At 44.7% G+C, this 22,885-nt stretch overlaps 1 protein-coding gene across 3 annotated transcripts in view; it reads left to right on the forward strand.

Moving 5' to 3' along the window:
* Positions 1–22,885, forward strand: part of MAPRE2 (microtubule associated protein RP/EB family member 2) — a 104,281-nt gene that overhangs the window by 23,350 nt on the left and 58,046 nt on the right. Inside the window, exon 3 of one of the 3 annotated variants that reach the window (XM_082499332.1) lies at positions 2,837–2,898. Coding sequence is in view for 2 of the 3 variants with exons in the window: in XM_082499333.1 (XP_082355459.1) it covers positions 20,935–21,226 (292 nt within the window). In the remaining variant the exon portion in view is untranslated. Of the gene's footprint in view, positions 1–2,836; positions 2,899–20,543; positions 21,227–22,885 lie in introns of those variants that run through there. The other 2 variants (XM_082499333.1, XM_082499331.1) reach the window with 2 other exon arrangements.

Here is a 22,885-nt window from a genome sequence, read left to right on the forward strand (position 1 = left end):
TCAAGCAGGGTGACACAAGTTGTTTCAAGAGTGGACTGCAGGAGGAGGGTAACTGAATGCACTGTGTGAATAGTCATTGGCTGTTAGCAAAATCTGCCCAATTCTTTTAACATTTTTCTAGTAAATACTGGCCTGTTTCCCCCCAGCACAATCCCCTGATCAGGAGAACAGAGAGTATAATACAGGGAACTTGCACTATGTGTAACTTTAAAACATTAAGCAAATCGTAATTTCCTGTCTTGAAAAATATGTATGCCTTTTTTCTTACTTGTTTCACTCTGTGGGATTTTCTAAGATTCCTCTTTAAATTGTTGTTAAGGAAATCATTTTTTTTCCCCTGCTTTAAGGTCTTTCCTATTTTCCAGATCTTGTAGATCTTTATCCTCTTGCTTTTTACCCCTTGACCTTTTTCCTATGGTCACCAATGTGGAAGGAGTAAGTTCTTCAGATGTCTTTGTAGATGAGGAGACAGGAACCTATATTAAAATCAGTGCAGTCTCTGTGTGATGGGGAATTCAGAGTAACTGAATTGCGCTCACTGGTTTGTGTAGAGTGGTGATATGATGCCAGTGTCTGCAGCTGAGAGCTATGCATGGCCTGGCATGTAGTGGGAAGAAAGATGGCATCCTTTCCTCCCCCTTGTTTTCATTGCACACTTTTATCCCTCCACCCTTCCAAAGAAGACACCAGCTCCCCATTGTTACCTTCCTCACAGCCACTAACTAGGACCTCTGCTGCATTCCTTTGTCCACCTAAATTAAATTCCACCTTAATGATCTGGTGTTTCCTACCACTCCCTTGCCTGGGTGCCGCTCCGGCATCTCAAGCCAGAACTACAGGTTGAGGTGTTGGCATGGCTTATGGAGCAGGTGGAGACCTGGCAGTGGTACTGCACACAGCAGCAAGCAAGTGCTAATTATCTCATCTGGCTGTAGCCATCGCACTGCTCCCTGTACCTTGGGTAAGTACCTGTATGCAGGCAAAAAGTCAGGAGCCGTTGCTGAGACGTGATATATGTACGGATCAACCCAAAGAGGTACACCATCATCAGTTTTCAAGTTTTAGGAACCTCTGCTATGAGGACTTCTGGTTTTTATTTTTTAAGACTACGTGAATGAAGTTCAGTGTGGTGTTATTATTCAAATGGCTCTCAGACTGAGGTCTACTTACTGAAGGCGATGAAATAGTTGTCTGTCTTCAATATGCCATAAACATCACTCTCTTCAGAAAGTATAGTGTAGAAAACGTTCCATGAGTAAATGAAGTCTCGCATTTCTAAGGGAAATTGCTGTGTCTCTCAACTGCTGTTCCCTGTTAAAAGTTCTGGTCAACGCTTTCTGATGCGAGATTACTACTTCTAACCATTGTCTTAAGAGTGTCCCATCCTTACAAGTTGTTGGATTAGTGCTGTTGGGGCCCAGCTTAAGTTTGGGCGGGTGGGGGGGAGGGGGTGTCTATTTGAGTGAAAGCCAACATACCATGATGGATTTGCTGTTCCGTTGCCAATAGGATGCCTGAGGTTTGTCAGCTGTGCTGGAATCACTTTCCACATTAAACAAATGGAGGAAAAAGAGTACATTGAAAAGCAAAGCTTAAGAGGGTTGGAGAGATTCAAAGAAATGAAACAATAACATGTTTAACAGTGAATTCCCATTCTGGTTTGGCTTTAAGGTAGCCAGGCTGCTAGCAGCCTTCCTAAGTTCTCTGCCAGGATGAGTCACAGCTCCTGGAGCTGAGATCCAGTCCTTTGGACAAGCCATCTTTAAAGGTCTGTTTACCTTTCCCAGATGATAATGAATTGGAGTGAGATTTGCTTTATGTTTTCCTCCTCTTAAAAACATGGTTTATGACAAATATAAATTCACCTGTGAGAGCTTCTTGCATCCCTCAGTCCTGATTCAACCCAAGACCCACTGGAACCCTGTCTGGTGTAGTTTTGTGCTGTTATGCAGAGATGGATGCCTTTGGAATACCCCTCCCTGCTGGGCTGTCTCAACTAGTTGACAAGGAATGCAAAACAAGCAATAACGAGAGCCCTGGTCTGACTGTAAACCATTATTTACCTGCTAGGAATGATATTTCCTGCTGACTGGGAAGGCGAATTAAGAAACTTAGCCACGTAACCCTAATATGTAATTCATGGCACAAACCGAAACCCATATATGGCTGCTCCTGCTGATGTTTCTGGAGCCTGTAACAGAGCACTTGAGAGAATGGATGTGAGGACAAATCTAGCAATTGTAGGCAATCACATCTAGGAACACAGAAGGGAACGGGTCTTGATGTAGCTTCTACAAGTGGGCAGCATCAGGACTTCACTGCTAAGTGAGGCACTTCAAAGGATTGCCAGTGGTTCTGTGTTGTATTGGCAAAAGTGTAGTCACTGAGTATCAGTTCATGTGTTTCTCAATAGTAGATTTATTTTTTTTTTTTCCCCCCTCTGAAAAGCTGTTTGGGCAAGTGAGGCAAGGCCCCAGTTGCATGACGCAATGGTCATAACTGATTGCCTGTGCTCTGAAGAAGCCTGGTCAGATGAAGGAACAGCAATGCGCCTGGTAATTATTCATAAACTCTGAATGTAGCACTGCATAAGGGACCTCATAGATTTGCTACTATATCAGAGGGACATCTGATTGTTGTGCAGATGTGTTAGACACTGGGCCATTGTGAACGCAGCTGAATTAGGGTATTGTAATGAAGGACTTCTCTTCTTGTTTCATTTTTAGTGTATGGCTATTGCATCACTGCCCAACTGATAGAAAGACCATTCAGTCAGTCTTTTTTTTTTTCCCCTGCTTGCTTGTTGAACTGAAGGTTTTCATGTTTTTCTTTCCAGTACCAAATTGCTGCAAGGAATTGTTCAAGCCGGCAACCAGGGAAAGTGTTTGGATGCTCAAAGTAAGTATGCTTGTGTGTTTGTGTGTGTTTGTTACAGTGCTAGAGACTGAGAAAGTACCCAAGAACTTGTGGTTGTCTGTAAAGCAGTAGCTAGATAAGTTTGGTATCAATAACTGATATTCCTTTGCAACATCTTTGTGTAATTAAGTTTCAAGTCATCAGGACTTACTCATTCATGAAACAGAACTGATGAAAGTTAAACTGGATGCCACAGAATTTTTTTGAAATAATTTGTGGTTTTGACTGGAGTAGGAAGGAAATGCTGGCAGAAAGGAATACAAAAAAAAAAAAAAAGAAAAAAAGAATACCAAAGGTGGACAATGAATCTAATTTCTCTCTCCCCTTCTGTTTGGGAGCTTTGAGAAATTGTATTCTTGCTTTTTTTTTTTTTAGTTAAATGTTAGCTCTTCTGCACATTATTAGTGCTGCGTTCGTAAAGTTAAGTAGAAAAAGAGCAAAGTACATGAAGTGCCACTGCACCAGGGTTAGTAATTTCAGATAGAATTTGTAAGGTGCTGTCCCTTTTTTTAATCCCCAGCTATGGGAGTTTAAATGGCACTCCACCCGAGTTGGGTGTTGATTTAAATTGTCCAGCCACCAGCGTGGCATCTGTGAAATCCGCGCAGGGAGTCACCTGTGGAGAGTGGAGAGATGAATGAGAGGAGGAGATAGGAGGCCCACAAGGTGGCAATGTTTAGAAAGCCTTTGGAAAAGATGCGCCTGGAACAGATCTGGGCTTCCCGCCGTTGCCATCGCTCGCTCACTTTGTATTATTGCTGCTGCATCTGCGCTATTAAGCAAGAAATCTTCACTGTTGCCAAAAATGGAGCGTAGGATACCCCGTAATAAAGCTCCTATTTGAACCGATTCACTACCGGCAGTGCTCACCGTCCTGTGATAGATACCGTACGTGCCTTTTTCCCTTGGCAAGGAATAAGCTGCAGCATTAGTGGTTTGCAATACAGTGTGGGGTTTCTTTATTCATAGCTAGTGCTGAAAATATGCCTAGCACTGACATGAATCTAACTTTTCTCTCCCCTTCTGATTGGAAGCTTTGAGAAATTGTATTCTTGCCTTTTTTTAGTTTAATGTTAGCTCTTCTGCACATCGTTAGTGCATAATTTTAAGTGGAAAAAGAGCAAAGAACACAAAGTGCCACTGTACCAGGGTTAGTAATGTGTAGTGAAGAACTTTCATTTTAAAACATACTGTTGCATTTCTGCTAATACTTGTAAAGCTGTTGCACTGTATAAAAGCTAACTTTGGATGTAGGAGTCATCTCAGTTTGCACTGATGCTTTGTAGTTAAAAGTAAAAAGGTTTGAGTTATTTTAAAGACTTGTTTCACAGTGAAACTAGGTATTTTCTCCAAGTTATTTAATGGTCTGAAAAAGAATAATAAAAATAATAATAATAAAAAATATGTTTGCAGAAAGATTTCTCCAGATACATGATAGACATGAGAAATTATTTGGGTTAAGTTCTATGGGAAATATAGGAATTGCCTGTGCTCACCGGCACAGAGGCAGGTAAAGAGATGAGACTGACACTGGGAGAGGGAGAGTTAAAAGAGGAGCCACAGAGTTCAGATTCATCAGGCTGTGAGAAGAGTTACTTTCAGAGCAATTAGAAGATATGCAGGGCTTGAGTGCACCTGGAGATTCTCAGGAGAAGAACAGAAGTCTATAATTTAGAGCTGAAAGAGGCTTGTATGCCTCAAGGATGAAGCAATAGCTCTAGACTTTAAGAGGCATCTTGAAAGCAAGAACTAAGAAAATATGAAACGTCCTCCCCCCGTGGACACGCTCCTTCCTGTGAAGGTGTCGCAGATGGAAGTGCTGCGGGGCAATGCCCTGTGCTGGGCCACGGTGGGTATCGTCTGTCGCTTTCCACTCTGGCACAGAGTAGGTGCTGCTGCCTAAAGTCACTGCGGTTATACTGGTGGTGTCACAAGTACTTTGAAACAACAGGAAACCTAAAGAAAACTGAGTGTTGAGATAGTGTGCAGCCACAAAATGGACATTTATAAAAGCAGACTGCGTCCTACCTGTCTAATAGAAACTTATCTGACATGTGCAGATTTCCTGCAATGTGTAACCCTCTCTGTGAAGCAACAGACAGCTTTCCAGTGTATTCCCTGTGGATTGCTGCTTACTGTGTAGCCTTTCCTCTCCAAATCCCTTAGTCCTTATGGCCTATTATATGTCAAAATAAAGATCTAGCCATCAGCCTTCTAATACCAGAGATTCATTATATTGCTAGAGAATTAGTTGAGCTATTACAATTGCAAAAGCCAAATCCATGTAACATGCTGTTATGTACTAGTCTCCACTCGGGAAACCTTCCGGTCTGGTTTCAGTGCCTTTGAGCCTGACAAATGGGCATACTTTTTCATGGCGTTAAGTTATATGCACAACAACATGAGGAATGGATGTTGGAACATCCAAGGAATTTTACACCTTTTACACTGGGCTTTTGGCAGTTACAATTCCTTGCTTGATGTATTATCGCTAAAACATTTGCAGTGTACCCTAGCGTTAGAAAGCAATTCTGGGACCTGTTGTATTTCAGTGATTTTGAGATACAAGAGAAATCAAATACGTATAAAAAAAAAAATGTTAATGCACACGCATATAAGGTATGTTTGTGTGATGAACTACTAATTCATGAGGTGTTTAGGGGAGACCTGAACAAAAAGACCTGTACGAGCTTTTCTCTTCCTTGCACAGAAACAAATGTTCTCTGGTCGCTCATGCAGAAGCTGCATATAATTACTTAAACCAGGCAGACTAATAAAGCATTTCCTCTCACTTCTTTTTTCTCTACCTCCAGCACTGGTGCAGAAGAAAATACTACTTCTGGCTAAGAGCACTCTGTTTCCTACTCAGTTCCCCACTGCTTGTTTCCCCAAACGAGTCCTCTTAATGTCCCTCAAAGGCAACGTGACTTTCTTAAGGGCTGTTTTTACCTTTAGACCTTCTTAAGAAGTATGAAATAGGTGAACTTCTGGGCTGAGCAGGCTGCTTTGAAAGCATTTTCATTCTGTGGAAACACCGCAAAGTCCCCCAAAATGTAGTGGACGACATCTGTTTAGGACTCATAGGACACAGCTGCTGGGTTTGATCCAACATGAGAAAACTGGAGATCTAAATCCTGAACCTCAGAGACCAAAGTTGACTAATTGGAATGTTTGTTTATGGCTGCACACTCACCAGCCCCGTTCCCTTCTTAACTTAGGAATTGGGTAGCTTGGATAGCCTTTTATGGTGCTGTCTGAAAATATTCTGAACTTTGGGGTGATATTTATTTTTTCAGTGCCCAATACCAAAAATTATCCCACAGGAGCTCAGCAAAGCGGCTGACTCATCAGGAACGTAACTTTGCTTTTCAAAAAGATAACGTGTGGTTTTGTTCAGAGTTAATAATGACATCCTTTCCAGCGCAGAAGCTGTCAACAGTACTGACATACATTCACAGTTACAAAAACACATAGCCTTGTGGTTGGGGGGTTTTATTAAATAGAAACCTCATTTTCTACTGTAATGAGGAAAAGACACTGTTTTCATGCCACTAGTACCTTTTGTGCTCAAAATATTACAGAAGCCTTTTTTCATTTTATATACAATATGACTGTTCAGAGGTTACAAAATGTTGCTGCTTGTGTCATGACTGTTGAAGCCGTGACAATATACAATAATATAAAAAAAAAAAAGATACCCTTATTTCTAGTCGTCTTTTGTTGCCTTCTGCACTTTGTGTATCAATGGTGCTTCATTTAAAAGTTGGAGAATGTTTATTAAAGGATGTTTCAAGTAATGATTTGAGTTTTGCTCCAGCAAAATGTCCTTTTATTTTTTTTTAAGGACCTTAAAAAATATTAATCCTTGTCGGATACATCAAGTAGTGGTAGTGCATCTAGATACTGTTAAAATAACCGTGTCATTTTTCAAAGCAGTTTCTAGATGTAATAAATATAAACTAGCAAATGAGCAGGACCTAGCCTGATTCTGTGCAGTCATCTCGAGTCTGCCGTCAGGCTGGATCTGATAGGAAACCAGGATCTCTTTCTAGTGGCCTGTGTCTTGCCAGTCTGTTTGCAGTACTGACTGTGAGTGAGTGTGATCACTTGCTGACCACTTTAATGTTCGGAAGGTGCTACCAGCGAAGTCAGTACATAGCTCTAGATTTCATCTGGTGAAGGAAAGGCAAAGGCAGGAGAGATGGAGAACGGAAGGCAGATGAAGGAGTGTAAAAGGAAGATGGGAAGAGAAGGCTGGGCTGGCACAGTGGTGACTCCCAAGAAAAATGACAAAGAACTGTGCTGAAACCAAAATGCTGTTGTAGATGAGGTGGGAGGCATGTGGAGCTCGGAGTGCCATGGCTGCATTCTCATTTTTACCTTCTTTTCTGTGAAGCATGCATGTCCCTGACCTGTGGTGTAGCTTACCTGGCCTCTTCTCTAGTGCTGCTGCTAAAGCAGGTACCTGCACATCAGGCACCGGGATGCTGAGCTGCGGTGCTCAGAGCCTCCAGCAGCAGAGTAAAGTCCAGGGGGTGGACAGGCTCCCAGAATCCCACCATGCCTGCTAGGAGCCCAAGAGTAAAGAAAGGCTTGAAAGAGCTAATTCAGATATTGCACTTTATTTTAAGGAGGGGTTTGGGGGGCGGGGGGGTGATTGTTGCTGGCTTTTCTGGTTTTGTTTCTTGGATTTGTGTGGGGTGGTTGTTTTTGTTGTTTTTTTTTGTTTGTTTTTCTTAATCTAAGTATCAACATTTTCCAACACTGGGGCTGGAAACTTCGGTTTTCATTAGCTGACCGCTGGGATTCTTGTATAATTAAGTTGCTCCATGATCTGCCGCTTCCAGAAAATCACCCTATACACTGAGTCACAGCAAAGCGTGAGTCGCTGGCAGCACGCAGTACGCTAGTGAGGTCAGGTGGAAGCAACACGCGTTTCATTTTATAAGTTGTCCTTACAGTAAAAATGTTGCTTATAATAATGGCTTCTTCAGCCTTCTTGGAGACTTGTTTAGCCCTTAGGTAGAGTGTGGGAAGGCCACTGTTGTGTGCTCTGCTGTTGCGTTGCAATACAAAGTGGCAAAATTAGAGGTTTTCAGTGTCTTGGGACATAGTAATTTGTTGTCCTTGACACGTTTCCTTTGCTGTTAACTCAGGGCTTGCACTCAAGCCCAAATGTTGTAATCATCTGTATGGTCTTGCACATTTGTTCCTACCTAAACCTGGAGCAGGCACAGAAACAGGCGTGTGGTGGGAGGCACGCACACGTGGGCAAAGTGGGTGGCAGCTGGCTCAAGCCTTAAGAGCCCCAGCTGGAGATCTGCCACCAAAGCATGCACAGCCGCAGTCCGGGTTAAAAATCCTCTCCGAGTGATTAGATAGGCCAGGTAGATGTCATGGTTAGCATTTAGTGTGGGGAGCGCCAGTTTTACTTCTCTATGAATACCCGTTCCTCGCAGAGGGACGCTGGCAGTGCCCCCACGTTAAGGTTTATGCAGTGGCTTCCATTAGAGCTTCATCCTCTTATACGAGGCCTGGATTTGGCTCACCGCTAATGACCTGAGCAGGCTGCGTGGGATAAACACCCTCTGAACAGTGCTATAGGAAACACCCTTACGTTATATTACACATTTTTAAAAGAATAACTTGTCCTGGTGTTGAGTCTGTATAAAAAACCAATATTGACTGTGCTCAATTATTTTCAGACTTGGTCTGATTTCATAGCGAAGATCTTTTTTGTCTAATATAAGAGGCTTCATGTAATCACTCTTTTAAATCTACAGCTTATGTTTGACAAGTGGGTCATTGCTTAATGGAAGCAAGTAAATCCAGCTGTTTATCTTTTCAGGAAGACCATGCACTTTCTGTATGCTCTTGTCTGCTCAGAACAGAGGTGTATACATTTTTTAATGGTCCTCCCTCTATTTTAGAGCAGGGGTGTGAGCTTTATATTGCATTCCATCTGTTCCCTACATTTAAATAAAATAAAAGTCACAGTAGTAGTTCAGCTGGTATCACATTTGATCCACAAATTTATGGCAGCAGTTGTGGTACTATTAATTTAATTACTATGTGTGATTTTAAGAAGTTATTAATTTGGCTTTATAGGCAAAGTTTGCTGTTGTACATTGCTTGCAAGTTTTCCTGCTTCCTCGTTTCTCTTCTTCAAGCCCCAGCATCTGTGTGTGGTGGTGTTAGCTGATGCACCTTCCACTAGAGCCGGCCAGCGGTAAGGTTTCTCCCAACTAGCTTTGCCTTTTAATAACCGGGCAAGGGCATTTTTTGGCTAACTGGAAATTTCAGGATTGCAGAAAGTGCTTGGTAAGCTTTCTGTAGGGTGCTAGTATCTAAATAAAGCACTTGCAGTGCTAGGTTAATAAAGGGCTCAAAGCATTCGTGGAAACTTGGTCTAATATGTCAAGTTCCAGAAGTCCTGTCAGGGAACGCCTGTCACCGAGAGAAGTTTCCTGATACGAATTAGCAATTTTTTTTTCTTTTTTAATTCACAGTGCTAACATAAGTGTAACATGGTTAAAGCTGTCTGAAAAGTATTTTTCCTCTTCATTTGAAAGCTATTTTATTAACAGACTTTGGATAAATACTAAGATTATAATGCACATTGACTGTTGCCATTGGAAAAAGTCTGTTTTCCATTAATAAATGAGGAAAGGAAAATGTTATGATTAGTAATGGTATTGTGTAAAGTGGCAATGGAATTGTACTTAGAAGAACAGTTTCTTGCTCCCAAATGCTCGAGCATTTACAAATAGTAACTATTACTTACAAGTGTGTTAAAGATCTAAATACTTAACAGCAAGTTAAAAAGCATGCGTGTAAGAAATTATCAGAAATTAAAGAACAGAGTGCCTCAGATGCTTGCATTGGGTCCAGAAGGAGCCTGAAATAGCTTAGAGCAAGTCTACTTGAATGGCAAGACAAATTTCTTGTTAAAAAAATGGAGTGTGTGTAACATATATATTTGTTCTTGCGCAAAGAGAAACACTCCTCGATTTCTCTGTGATTTAGTGATCACCGCAAATCCTCGCAACCTGGTTCTTCAGAGGTGCCGCAGGGGTTTCAGCTCCTCAGTGCAGTAATGGTGGCAATGTGTCACAGGAGGTGTGCGAATCCTGGGTGTTATGCAGCCCCTAAATACAGGTGTTGCTTCATGGGATGGCGGTGGGCGAACGTGCCCTCTGCTTAGCAGGCAAGTACTGTAGCACATTCCTCTCAGCCTGGATGAAATGAGGCGTAATTAGCTAATGACAGTATGTGAGCTGGACAATAGGTATGCCAGGGACTTTGAGAGAAGGAAATCAATTTGATCCAGGTTTTTTGCAGGTGGCTGATGAAGGAAAGTGGAAATTGCCCAAGTGCTACAAAGGATTATGCGTGACAAAGGAAGGGTGGAAAAGAATGGGAGAAAGAACAATGGAGGGGAGTGGAAAGAACAAAGGGAGGAGTTTATCTAGTTGTAGCAATGGAGAAAAAGGATAGGATTTGCGTAGCTGCAGAGCTGGAAGCACTGCATGGATCAGGAAGGAAACCATGGAGGAAAGGATGGGGACCCACCACGGTGGTGCTGAGGGTGGAGCAGAGGCAGCTCGCACAGACTTGTGACAGTAAGCGTGTTGAGGAAGCTGGTTGTAACATGGGCCTGTTTCTGCACTGGTAAAATGCAGAAAGCTGACAAAAATTAGTTTTTGTAACATGCTGCAAATGCCCCAGATAAAAAGCAGTTACCAGGAGAAAGGGCAGGTGCCATACAAAAAAGGACACTGCTGTCTGTGTAGCTTCTTGGCATTTGCTAATTTGATGGGCACACGAGACACATTTGCTGTAAGAGGATGATTTGTAGGACACTGTAAGGACACGAGGAAACTATTTGTAGAGTATTTTGCAGCAAGGCACCAGGTTCTTGGGCCGGGGTTTGCAATCGCAGAAATTCTCACACACTACTGAATGACTTGGCAGTGGGATTTTGTTCCTGGTCAGGCATGAATACTCTCTGTATTTCTTTCACATTAGCTAGAGTATGTAATAATGTTTATGTTGGCTTTTTGCTGGGTGTGGGAGGACAGACGTTTAATTAACAGTTTCCTGGGACAAAGTAACCCCTTCAAATCTTGGTTTGTAATGATCCAGTCCTTTGTCAGCTGGTTGAAGCACTTTTGATTCAGTAATAGGTGTCCAAAAACTCAACTGACCATCTTTTGGAACCATGACTTTCTTGTGCAAGCCTTCTCCCTTCCTCTTTAGCACAGGTGAGTGTCTTGGACAGTTCGGAAATGCTGACAAATGCAGCATTGCTTGTGACAGGTTATAAACCCTGTGCAAACTTCATGTCTTCAGTATCTATAATGGTGATATTGGACAAGGTGCAACACAATGCTGAACAGATCTTAGCCATTTGATTTGCATGTTACCCAAGTAATTTAATGCCCCATATGACTATTCAATACCCGCATTTAAGAAGTTTAAATCCTTTGGAATGATTATTGGCTATCAGCTTCACAACTCTTGTTGTACACTACTAACAGAGAATCATTGATCCCAAGAGCTGTTTTTAACTATTCTTGAATTCTTAGTCTGCAGTATCAATGCCAAGCCAAGTTTTCAGCAGAATAACCTAACAAGTAGTGTTGAAAGTCATCATTGGCCAATAAGGTGTCATTTTAGTGTGGGATACAACCACATCAGATTTTCATGTTAGAAACCTTGTCAAATGGTGTTGCAAAGCTTCTCATTTGTCCTCCCGCATGCCCCAATGTTGCTTGTATGAAATATGTTATTAGACTGAAGTACCTTCAAAGTAAGGGGTACCTTCACGGTGTCCCACAGCATCCTCATAGGGAAGCTTAGGAAGAGTGGGTTAGATGAATGGACAGTAAGGTGGATAGAAAACTGGTTGCAAGACAGCTCAGAGGGTTGTGGTTAGGGGTGCAGAGTCTAGTTGGGGGTCAGTGATGAGTGGTATTCCCCAGGGGTCAGTACTGGGTCCAGTCCTGTCCAATATATTCATCAACGACTTGGATGAGGGGATAGAGTGCACCCTCAGCAGGTTTGCTGATGATACAAAGCTGGGAGGGGTGGCTGACACACCAGAAGGCTGTGCTGCCTTACAGAGAGACCTGGACAGGCTGGAGAGTTGGGCAGAGAGGAATCTTATGAAATTCAATAAGGGCAAGTGTAGGGTGCTGCACCTGGGGAGGAATAACCCCATACAGCAGTACAGGTTGGGGGCTGACCTGCTGGAGAGCAGCTCTGTAGAAAGAGACCTGGGAGTCCTGGTGGACAACAGGATGACCATGAGCCAGCGATGTGCCCTTGTGGCCAAGAAGGCAAGTGGCATCCTGGGGTGCATAAAGAAGAGTGTGGCCAGCAGGTCAAGGGAGGTCATCTTCCCCCTCTACTCTGCCCTGGTGAGGCTGCACCTTGATTACTGTGTCCAGTTCTGGGCTCTCCAGCTCAGGAAGGACAGGGAACTGCTGGAGAGGGTGCAACATCACAGAATCACAGAATTTTCAGAGTTGGAAGGGACCTCTAGAGATCATCTAGTCCAACTCCCCTGCTAAAGCAGGATTGCCCAGAGAACATTACTCAGGACTGCATCCAGGCGGGTCTTGACAATCTCCAGAGAAGGGGACTCCACAACCTCCCTGGGCAGCCTGTTCCACTGCTCTGTCACCCTCACTGTAAAGAAGTGTTTCTGTGTAGTTGAATGGAACTTCCTGTGTTCCAACTTGTGCCCATTACCCCTCGTCCTGTCACTTGGAACCATTGAAAAGAGCCTGGCCCCATCCTCCTTCAACCCACCCTTTAGATACTTGTATGCCATAATAAGGTCTCCCCTCAGCCTTCTCTTCTCCAGGCTAAAGAGTCCCAGCTCTCTCAGCCTTTCCTCATAAGGCAGATGCTCCAAGCCCTTAATCATCTTAGTTGCCCTTCGCTGGACTTGCTCCAGCAGTTCCCTGTCCCTCTTGAACTGGGGAGCTCAAAACTGGACACAGTATTCCAGTTGTGGCCTCACCGGTGCAGAGTAGAGGGGGAGAATGACCTCCCTCGACCTACTGGCCCCACTCTTCCCTATGCAGCCCAGGATTCCATTGGCCTTTTTGGCAACAAGGGCACATTGCTGGGCCATGGATAATTTACTGTCTACCACAACCCCCAGATCCTTCTCCTCCGAGCTACTTCCCAGCAGGGAAGTAGCACCTATACTGGTGCTTTGCATTCTTCCTCCCCAGGTGCAGGACCTTGCACTTGCTTTTGTTGAACCTCATTAGGTTCTTCTCTGCCCAGCTCTCCAGCCTGTCCAGGTCACGCTGGATGGCAGCACGGCCCTCTGGGGTGTCAGCCACCCCTCTCAGTTTGGTATCATCAGCAAACTTGCTGAGGATACACTCTGTCCCCTCATCCAGGTCATTAATGAATATATTAAACAAAATTGGACTGAGTATTGACCCCTGGGGGACACCACTGGTTACAGGCCTCCAACTCACGTCTCATGATTAGGGGACTGGAGCACCTCTCTTATGAGGAAAGACTGAGGGAATTTGGTCTCTTTAGTCTGGAAAAAAAGACGGGTTGAGGGGAACTTTGATCAAGCTTACAAATACTTAAAGGGTGGGTGCCAGGAAGATGGGGCCAGGCTCTTTTCGGGTGGACAAGGAGGTAACGGGGCACAAACTTGAGTATAGGAAGTTCCTCCTGTGGGTGCCAGGAAGATGGGGCCAGGCTCTTTTCGGTGGACAAGAGGTAACGGGCACAAACTTGAGTATAGGAAGTTCCACCTAAACATGAGGAGGAACTTCTTTACCTTGAGGGTGGTAGAGCACTGGAACAGGCTGCCCAGGGAGGTGGTGGAGTCTCCATCTCCGGAGACATTCAAAACCCGCCTGGATGCATTCCTGTGCAACCTGCTCTAAGGTGGCCCTGCTCTGGCAGGGGGATTGGACTAGATGATCTCCAGAGGTCCCTTCCAACCCTATGATTCTATGATTCTATATTGCTGGTATTTTCAGTGTAGTATGTAAGAAGGAACATCAGAGGGGTAGATTGTCCACTCCTACATGTTTTTTCACTTGTCTGCATTTTTCCAGATACGTCTCTTTAGCCCCAAGAAAGCCAAAGTTTCCTCAACGACTGAAAATATATAAAGATATGCCAGGTTTTTCTTCTACTTTCTCACATTTCCAAATCCTTCTAGGCTCTTTGCATTTAGAACTTATTTCATTGGTATTGTTTAGGCTATAGATGTTTGAAGTTCTGACTTTTTCCAGTGATAACTCTCATAAGCTGTACTGTATGGAAACTTGAAAATCCTAAGTCCTTCCCTTCTAGAACACGAGTCTCACCTTCGTTTAATTAAGGTTTTGTCATTCTCTGAAAAAGTCTAGGAATTCAGACTACCTGAACATTTTGAATGTTTTTGGTTTGGCCCTTTGTAGTCTCTACATCTGAACTCTGACAAAACAAGCCCAGAAAAGTTAACACCTCGCTGTAAATGGAAGTGGTAATGGCAAATCTAGAAAAGCTCCAGCCAAATAATTCCATGTAAATGCATGTGAATGAGCCATGAGTCAGCCTCCTGCCTGAATTCCATTCAATCGGTATTAAAGGCAGAGTGAGAGGAGTTGTTACTTAAAGCATTTATTGATCACAGCCTCCGTTAACAGGTTTTCAGATGAAAGCAGCTCCCCAAGGTGTGCCTGAAACTCTGCTATAGCATCATGGATATCACAGAACGCAAATGTAACAGACACTAAAGAATTCAAAATTTGGGTTTGGTCTGGAGTTAATGGAAGTAAAAAATTCTTCTCTTTGCAGCCATCCTTCACGGAGTGCTTCCTGCTCTCACTAGAGCTTTTTGTTATGTAGGAAGTGTTGGATATTCAGTGTGAACTTCTTATGTTTTAAGTACAGAATCCTTTGATGTATACTCAAGAGTGCTTCTTTCTAAATACTTTTTTTTTTTTCTTTAAAACAGCTGGATTTAGCTAAACCTTGAAAGGGTTGGATTTAATAAATGTCCACTAAACCTATTTATTATTTTTAATCTAACCATTAATATTAAAAGTATATAACTAGTCTTAAAATATCTCTCTACTCAAGGGTTTATGAAATCCTGTTTCTGTGATCAAAAAAAAAAAATCCTGGTTTTGTAGACAGTATTTGAATCTTGAAATAATCCTCTGATTTCTGTTTGATTTATACAGTAACTATAAAAGGTAGCTGCTGCCTTTTTAAAGAAAAATACCCACAGGCTGCGGCTCTTCAAGACCTCTCTCTTTAGCGAGGAATTCATACGCTGATGGTCAGATTGGATTTGCAGCTTATTAAGCTAAGTTTTCAAGAATGCTTAGCTCACAAAGACCCCAAGTTCTATTTCACTCTTCCTCACAGGCACAGAACGCTTCTTAAAATATGAAATGTGACCTCTGAAATATAAATATGTCCGTATATTTAAAAATAGACTTGAATTACCTCATAGGGATGTGGTCCGTGCACATTGTGTAATTGGGACAGCCCCCTCTTTCTTTCTCTTTATCTGTCTCTCTCCAGGGAAGGCAAATAATCAAGACTTTGCTTAAAGTGGCAACACTATAATCCCCAAGGGTGGGAAGCTCATTCTTTATCTACAGGATGTCTGGAGTGATAAGTAGCTGTTTTATTAAAACTCATGCAGTGTTTCTTTGTCCTGACAAAAATATCATTTGCTGTTTGGTATGGTGAGTTTAAATACAACGTGCCCTGAAATTTAAGGCATAGCATGAAGGAACAGGATGGAGGTGGGAGAATTTATTCAGTGCTGTGTAAACAGAGAAAGTCTATAAAGTCATCGTTTTGAATTTTCACTTGAAGTGATTTTACGCCACAGTGGGAGCTTTCCTTTGGCCTGATTGGTGCGGTTGACATTGTCAGGGAAATGGGAAATGTGAGTACTTCTGCGTAACCCAGGTTCGCTTGAAACTTATCATACACCACATAATATCTGATATATGTTTACTGTGTTAGTAACACTGCTGCTGTTAATTCCTTTACAGCCGTTTCTGTGTAATACATTATCATTACAGGTTAGAAGTGTGCACTAATTTAGGCTGGCACAAGCCAGTGCTCTCTAATAGGCATGCAGTTGCAGATACCTCATTTGTACTTCCTGTAGATAACATGCAAATCTGGATCTCCTAAGCCATCTGTTACTAATTTTCTAAATGAAACTTTTATTCATGGTGTATACTATCAGAAATTAGGCTGATTCTGATGCAGCCTGATTAAGTATGCTCGTGGTTATACCCATCGTACTGAATCCCCTCATGCTGGGAGTAAAGTATGTCTGTGTACCTTAGTGAACTGGAGCTTCCTCGAACGAGCAAGATGTGCCCAAGACTTAACAAAGTAACTTTAGCTCTTTCCAAACTTTCTTCCTGATATGCTTCATTCACTTATTTTCAAATCTAAACTTTGTTGGCCAACTCCTTCAGGGACAGCCTGTTTCTGCACGTGTTTCTGATAAACACACACGCTTAAATGCTAGAAATAACTTTGATCTTGCTCTACAGTGTGCAAATCTGTTGCTTTGCAGAATTTTGTTAATCTTTATCCTGATAAAGGAGGACTATGATAACAGTTAAATTAGAAAAGCAGACACATTAATCAGGACTGCTGCTTTACAAAATCTGTTGCTACCTTCTAACTGCTTGTTTGCCTGAAATCCGATTTTCTTATTCTCTTTCCCAGTGGAAAAACTGCACTTTTGTGACGGGAGTGTTCATGAAACTCATCAGAAAAGTGAAGTAGATGGCCCCAAATAGTTATACTTTCATGGTGTCTGCTACAGTTTGAAGTTGTAGCTGTGGTGTATTCTGAGAGCAGTGCAACGAATATCATACTGATTCTGTTATGAACTTGGCCATGAACAGAGGTGTCAGATGAGGGATGCTCATTGGCCACTCCAGGGTTAAATGTGTTTTTCTTCATCTCTGCCCCCCTCCCCCCCCTTCCCGAGTTATCCCAGCAGTGGGGAATTTCTGCAGTCATTAATTGTATTTATACTTTGGCTGTCACATACAAAACTCCCTAAAACTGTGTTTGTTTGTTTGTTTGTTTTTTTTAATCTTCTGACAAACATAGCAGCAGAAGTTTCTAGTGCGGCCATCAACTCTGTTTTCAGAGGCTGCACATTGTTCACTTCTTATCAGCATTTAAATACTCATAATTTATTTCCACATTCGCTGCCTAGTATAACATTCTGGCTCAAGCATGCCAAAGGTCTTTCTAACACTGCATTTTGGGCTTTTAGGGGATTTCACTCTCAGGCATTATAAATTATGCTGCATGGCCTTTTTACTTCATTAAGTGAGGCCTAGAGCAAGTAAGGAGAGAGGAACCGAAAACGAAAGCTCTGAGGAGGAAGGAAGAACCAGATTTTTGGAGAACGATGTTTCGGCCTGTTGCAGTGCTCGTTAGTGTTTGCTCTGCCCAGCTCACTACAGCAGAAATCAAAGTACCAGTGTGCATGTGCTGGGGTAGGTGGTGCCGTTTTCATCCTCAGCACAGCTGGGACTTGCTGTGTTCTCCAGGGGAAGTGTGGGATCACCTTGTAGCCAAAGTTGGATGGGAAATGGGGAACAGCAGGTTAACATGGCATGGGAGCAGGTTGCCCTGAGAGGATGTGACATCTCCATCCTTGGAGACTTTCAAGATTTGGCTAGGCTACCATCATGTCACCAAACCTGACCTGATCTCGTGTTGGTGATAATCATGCTCTGAGTGGGAGATAGGGCTGAATGACCTCCATAGGTCCCTCACAGCCATTGCTTCTGTGGTTCTCACTCAGTGCTTAAAGATCTATGACATCAGGTTTTGTAATTCCACCTTTTGGCATTCATTACTTGCCTGGCTCTTCGCTTTGCTTAGTCTGCAGATCACTTGTGGGTACTAGATTTCAGTACTTTCAACATATGTTAGGTGGGGGCTTTTATCAACACCATGCTGACCTCTTATTCTTCAAGCTGTTTTTCTATTTGTATGCCTACTGCATGTAGAATCTATAAAGGCAGCACAGAGGCACAGGCGGCACCTAATAACAGCAACAGGTTCCTCTTTCACGTTCTGTGTTGCTGGATCCACACCCCAGACGTCTTTGCTCAGAACGATGAAAGTGGGAAGAAGACGCTGGTGGTTTCCTGCACGTAAAGATAAGAGTCGTGTTTGTGGGCTGTGCAGTGCTCGGAAACAGAGATGTTAGTGAAGGCAGTGCCATGCATACGGAATCCATATTGTTGCCCCCCAGGCTGTGCTAGATCAACCGAAGCAGCATGTGCTTTCTGAAAACCAGCAGCAAGCTGCTTTTGCCGAGGCCTGGCTCAGCCTCTATAAAGGTAAGGTACTGCGTTGAGGCAGCGTGTGTCTTCTGACCTTGAATCCTAATGCAGAGGCAAGAAGGGGTCTGAAGCGAGGTTGCCGCGCTGTCCTCACCTGCACTCTTCGGTAGCTTTGCCAGTACGTGTTCTTAAACAGCTTTGGAGACTTCAATAAAGAAGCTTCTGTTCTTTGCCACTGGTGAAGAAATAAAAATATTTTTACAAGTTAGGGCAGCAGAATGTTTTACTGCTCGCTGCCTAGCAGAGCAGGTAGGGTTATGTCTGGCCCCTAAAGACCTACTGTAGATTATTTTTATATTCTGTCACCGTGTAGCATTTCTGGCTTCTCCGTGCTTTTGAGTGTTACTAAGACATTTACTGGCTTTTTTAGCAGAATGTATTTTGTTGCTTGTTTTGAAAAAGACTCAAAGGCAACTTTCTCTGGTGGGTTTGCTGTTGCCAGATGAATGGAACGTTTTCCAATAAAGTATGTCAACTGCAAGTGTCCGTAGGTTGGTTACTGAAAGTGAAATTTGAGTATATTTGAAAACCTGGCAGAAAGAATAAATAAAGCCTCTTGTCTTGGGGTTCAGAGGACCGTGGCAAGTTGGCAGAATAATTTGAGTTTTGTTAGAGATTGCTCTGTGTGTGTATGAATGTATACGTCTGATTCAAATCCAAGTAGATTCTCAGCGGTCCAAGTGCTGTGCAGTTGATGTTTAGTTATTGATTGTATTCGCCTTACAAGCCCTCTGTGAATCCAGAGTCTATATCATGAGCATAATCATGTAAACTAAGCTTTCAGCAAAGTGTCATTTCAGTCTGAAAGGTTAGATAAAGATTAATTAAAATTTTGTAACATCACTTTCTTCGTGCAGAAAAAATCTGAGGTATAAACCTTATAAAACTCATGCTCCAGAACTTTTGAGTTCTAATAAAATATCAGCATGTGCTTCTGAGAAAATATTAGAAATACTCATATTGTTTCCATTTGATCTGCCACCTTAAAACTTGTTTTAAAAGAGTTGGATTTGGGGGGTGTGCTTATTTTTTTTTTTTTTTTTTTTTTTTTAAGATGTTGGTAGATCCGCCCAAATGTGTGTTTTTTTGCTTTTTTGCACGTAACAGCCTTGAGGTCATACAGACCTGTTTAGAGACTGTGCCCATGGTCACTCTTGCTGGTTTCTGTTTAGATAAAACAATTTGTAAACAGTTGGATGGTTTGTTTTTCTGATGTGGTAAATGTGTGAGTTTTGATCCACTGTTGGGACATGAGGGTGGGTTTTACCACGGTGAAGTTCAGATCTGCTTCTGAGGACGACCAGCATTGCTCTGTGGTTAATGTCAAACTTGGAAGGATGTTGCTATTTAGGCAAGGGGAAATATACAGAAATCATAGAGATATGCAGAGGGAAACAGTCTGGGGGGATAAGAAACCTTTTTAAATGAAGAGGAGGAAGAGATGAGGGGTCCTGTGAATGGTAGTGCTAACAGAGCTAGCAGTGCCACCAGTTTGGTGCTACTGCCTTGGCAGGTTTTTTCCCCTTCTTGTTTCTGACCCAAGCAAGATTTTTTTTTTTTTTTTTTTGAAGGATGTGCCATCAAATGGTTTCTCTGTGTAAACCTGAGAGCAGGAGAAAGCTGGAAATGTGCAATGCAGCTTGAAAGGCGTTTTACTGAGCTCTCCAGCAAAGCTGTAAGTGGGGATATAGAGCTTGGTGACTTGGATGCTCTGGTGCTTGGGGGCGGAAATCCAGGTGGAGTAACAGATACAGGAATGGGGAAAAAAATAGCATCAGTGAACTTAGACCTTATGGGTTTTGTACAGTTAGGAGTCCATGATTTCTGACATAGTGTATCCTTGTACCATTTAATATTTGAGCACATTTTTGTTAGCAAAATGTCTACCGTATCAAACGCAAAACCTGTTCTTGTGAGCTGCGGCCGGTGGAGCTGGCAGGCCAGGGCAAGCTGTGTGCGGGGGAGATGGCCATTAGCCCAGGCGCACCAAAACGGAGGGGAGATGCTGGGGAGAGCTGGGGCTGGGCGGTGCGGTTCCCTCTTCGGTTTAATGCCGCTGCCATCTGGGCGCTGCAACACAGCAGCGTGGCGCGGGGGCTTGTTTCGTGCGTGGGGGCTTGTTTCGTGCCGATTGCCGAACCGCGAGCCCGAAATAGCCCCGCGGTGTGGGGAAAAGGCATGTGTGGTGTGGTGCCGAGGCATCAAAGGGGGAAAGGCGGGTGGTGCTGAGCTACGGGGCTTCGAGCTCTCCGGTTGTTCTCGTAAAAGCGGGGCGAACCCGCCGCTGTCATAGGGAGAGGTGGGCAGAGGGAACGGCATGGTTCCCCTCCCCGTTCCTGGAGAAGGACGCGTTTCTGTGCCGCCCACCAGTGCAGGGACACGCGTGGAAGCGGCGGGATAACGGTGTGGCCGCCGGGGGACGGGGGGGGGAAGGCTTTGTCTGCCGTCCCCGCCGAACACCTCGGCCCGTCCCCGCGCGTCCCACCCCCCGCACACGCGGGGGCGAGCGGCTCTTTTGTGCGGGGGGCCCAATCCCCCCCCCCTCTCCCCCCCAAATCCCCGCTCCCCTCCCCGGGCGCAGCGGGGCGGCCGCGGCGCGGAGGGAGGCGAGGCGCGGAGTCGGCCGGTTGCCATGGCGAGGGGGCGGTCACGTGGGGCGGCGGCGGCGGGGCTGACGTGCGCGGCGGGGCGGGGCGGGCGGCGGGAGTCGGGTGCTGCTGCTGCTGCTGCCGCCGCCACCGCCACCGCCGCCACCTTCCGCACACCAGCCAGCGCCGGGGCTCTGCGGAGCGGCGGGGAGCGCCAATGCCCGGACCGACCCAAGCCCTGTCCCCAAATGGCGAGAACAACAACGACATCATCCAGGATAACGGGACCATCATCCCCTTCAGGAAGCACACGGTGCGGGGGGAGCGCTCCTACAGGTACGGCGGGCGGATAGCGGGGCGGCGGCGGCGGCGGGAGGAGGGGGAGCTGCAGAGCGGGGGGCGGTTGCATAAGGCGGGCGGGCTGCAGGCCCCCGCCGGCTCCCGGTCCCGCTGCAGCCCCCCCACACCCCATCCCCGCCCACCCCGGCCCCGGCGGACGGTCGGGGGGACTGCGGCGGCGCTCGCATTGTCCGGTTGGAAAGCGTTTGGTGAATAGGCAGGGATGTCTTGCGGGGGCTCGCCGGGTGGAAGAAAGGCGGTTAAAAATAATAAAATTTAAAATATATATAAAAAAATAAAGGGGGGAAAATAAAAAAATTTAAAAAAAAAAAAAAGGAAGGAAGGGGAGAACCCCGCGCAGGCAGCCAGCTCCCCCCTGGAAAGATCCGCAGCACCTCGCTGCGGATCTCGGAGGCGGCGCCGTGCGGGAGGCGGCGGCGGCCGCCGGGGATGGCGGGGCGCGGGCAGCCCCTGCCCGGCCGGCAGCCCGCACCGGGCACGGCCCTGCCGGGGGGAGGGGGATGGGGCGGTGGGGGGACACACGGGCGCCCCCGCCCCCGGTACGCCGGTCCGGGGGTGACAGCGACACCCCCCCACCCCCGCTCATCGGGGCGGGGGTGACAGCTCCCCCTCCCCCGTGCTTTGGGGGGGAGGGGGGACGGCTCCATCCGCCACCCCCGCCCGCCGCGGCGGTCGGAGCCAGCCCCATCTTGTATTTATTTATCTTTTTTTTTTTTTTTTTTTTTTTTTTTTTTTTTTTATTTCGGGGAGGTGGGGGCACGTCCTTTGTCGCAATTGTAGGCATTTTTGACGAATCGCTTGGCATGCGCTGCTGGCAGCGCTTCTGCATTAACATCTCTGACAATATGTTCCGGCAGATAAGCTCATTAAAATTGTTTGCATTGTTTGATAAGGGTCGCGGCGCAGCCCGGAACGCAACTGGTTTTTATGTGCTCCTTGCTGCCGACTCGAAGGGTGATAATACGGCCGGTAGCTCCCCTTATGTTAATATACAGTTATTTTAAATCCTGCCTGGATGACAGCAAGCAATGCCTCTGCAGAGAACACGCCCCTTAAAGCTGATTTTTCAAACCGCAGGAAATGATGCTGCTTTCAAATATCTGACTAAAGTGGCGAGTTGTATGCTCGATTAGATGAAAACAAATGTGGATGACTTGGCTTGTTTGTCTGAAGAAAATCCCAGTCTTTTCTTTCTTCTGCTGAGGAATAACAGAGCTGCTACCGGTGCAGCTGACCATTAATAACCTTAACACTGAATCTCATTGTTGATCGCACACTGACGGGTGATCGTGAAATGTGTCGCAGACCCAAGTGTGAGGTTTGTTTAAATACCACGAAATTTAGGCTGTCCCTCCCTCTGAATCTGTTGATACTTTGTGTAGCACAGCCCCCATGCACACATTTAGCTCAAAGTAGCAACGTTGGTTTTGTAAAGACCTATTTCTACTTGCAGAAAGATTAGAGCTCTCACTTCGCTGTATCTGAATTTCAGCTGAGCAGTACAAGATTCTGGTTTAGAGGAAAGCTGTATTTTCATCATGTACCTAAGCAGAAATATGGAATAGATTTGAAATTAATTACCATGCATCTATCTTTAGTTATTCTGTCATGTGTCATAGGTGCTACTGATTGCTG

Source organism: Vanellus vanellus (genome assembly GCF_965231255.1).
Source record: "Vanellus vanellus genome assembly, chromosome: 2".
Classification (NCBI taxonomy): domain Eukaryota; kingdom Metazoa; phylum Chordata; class Aves; order Charadriiformes; family Charadriidae; genus Vanellus; species Vanellus vanellus.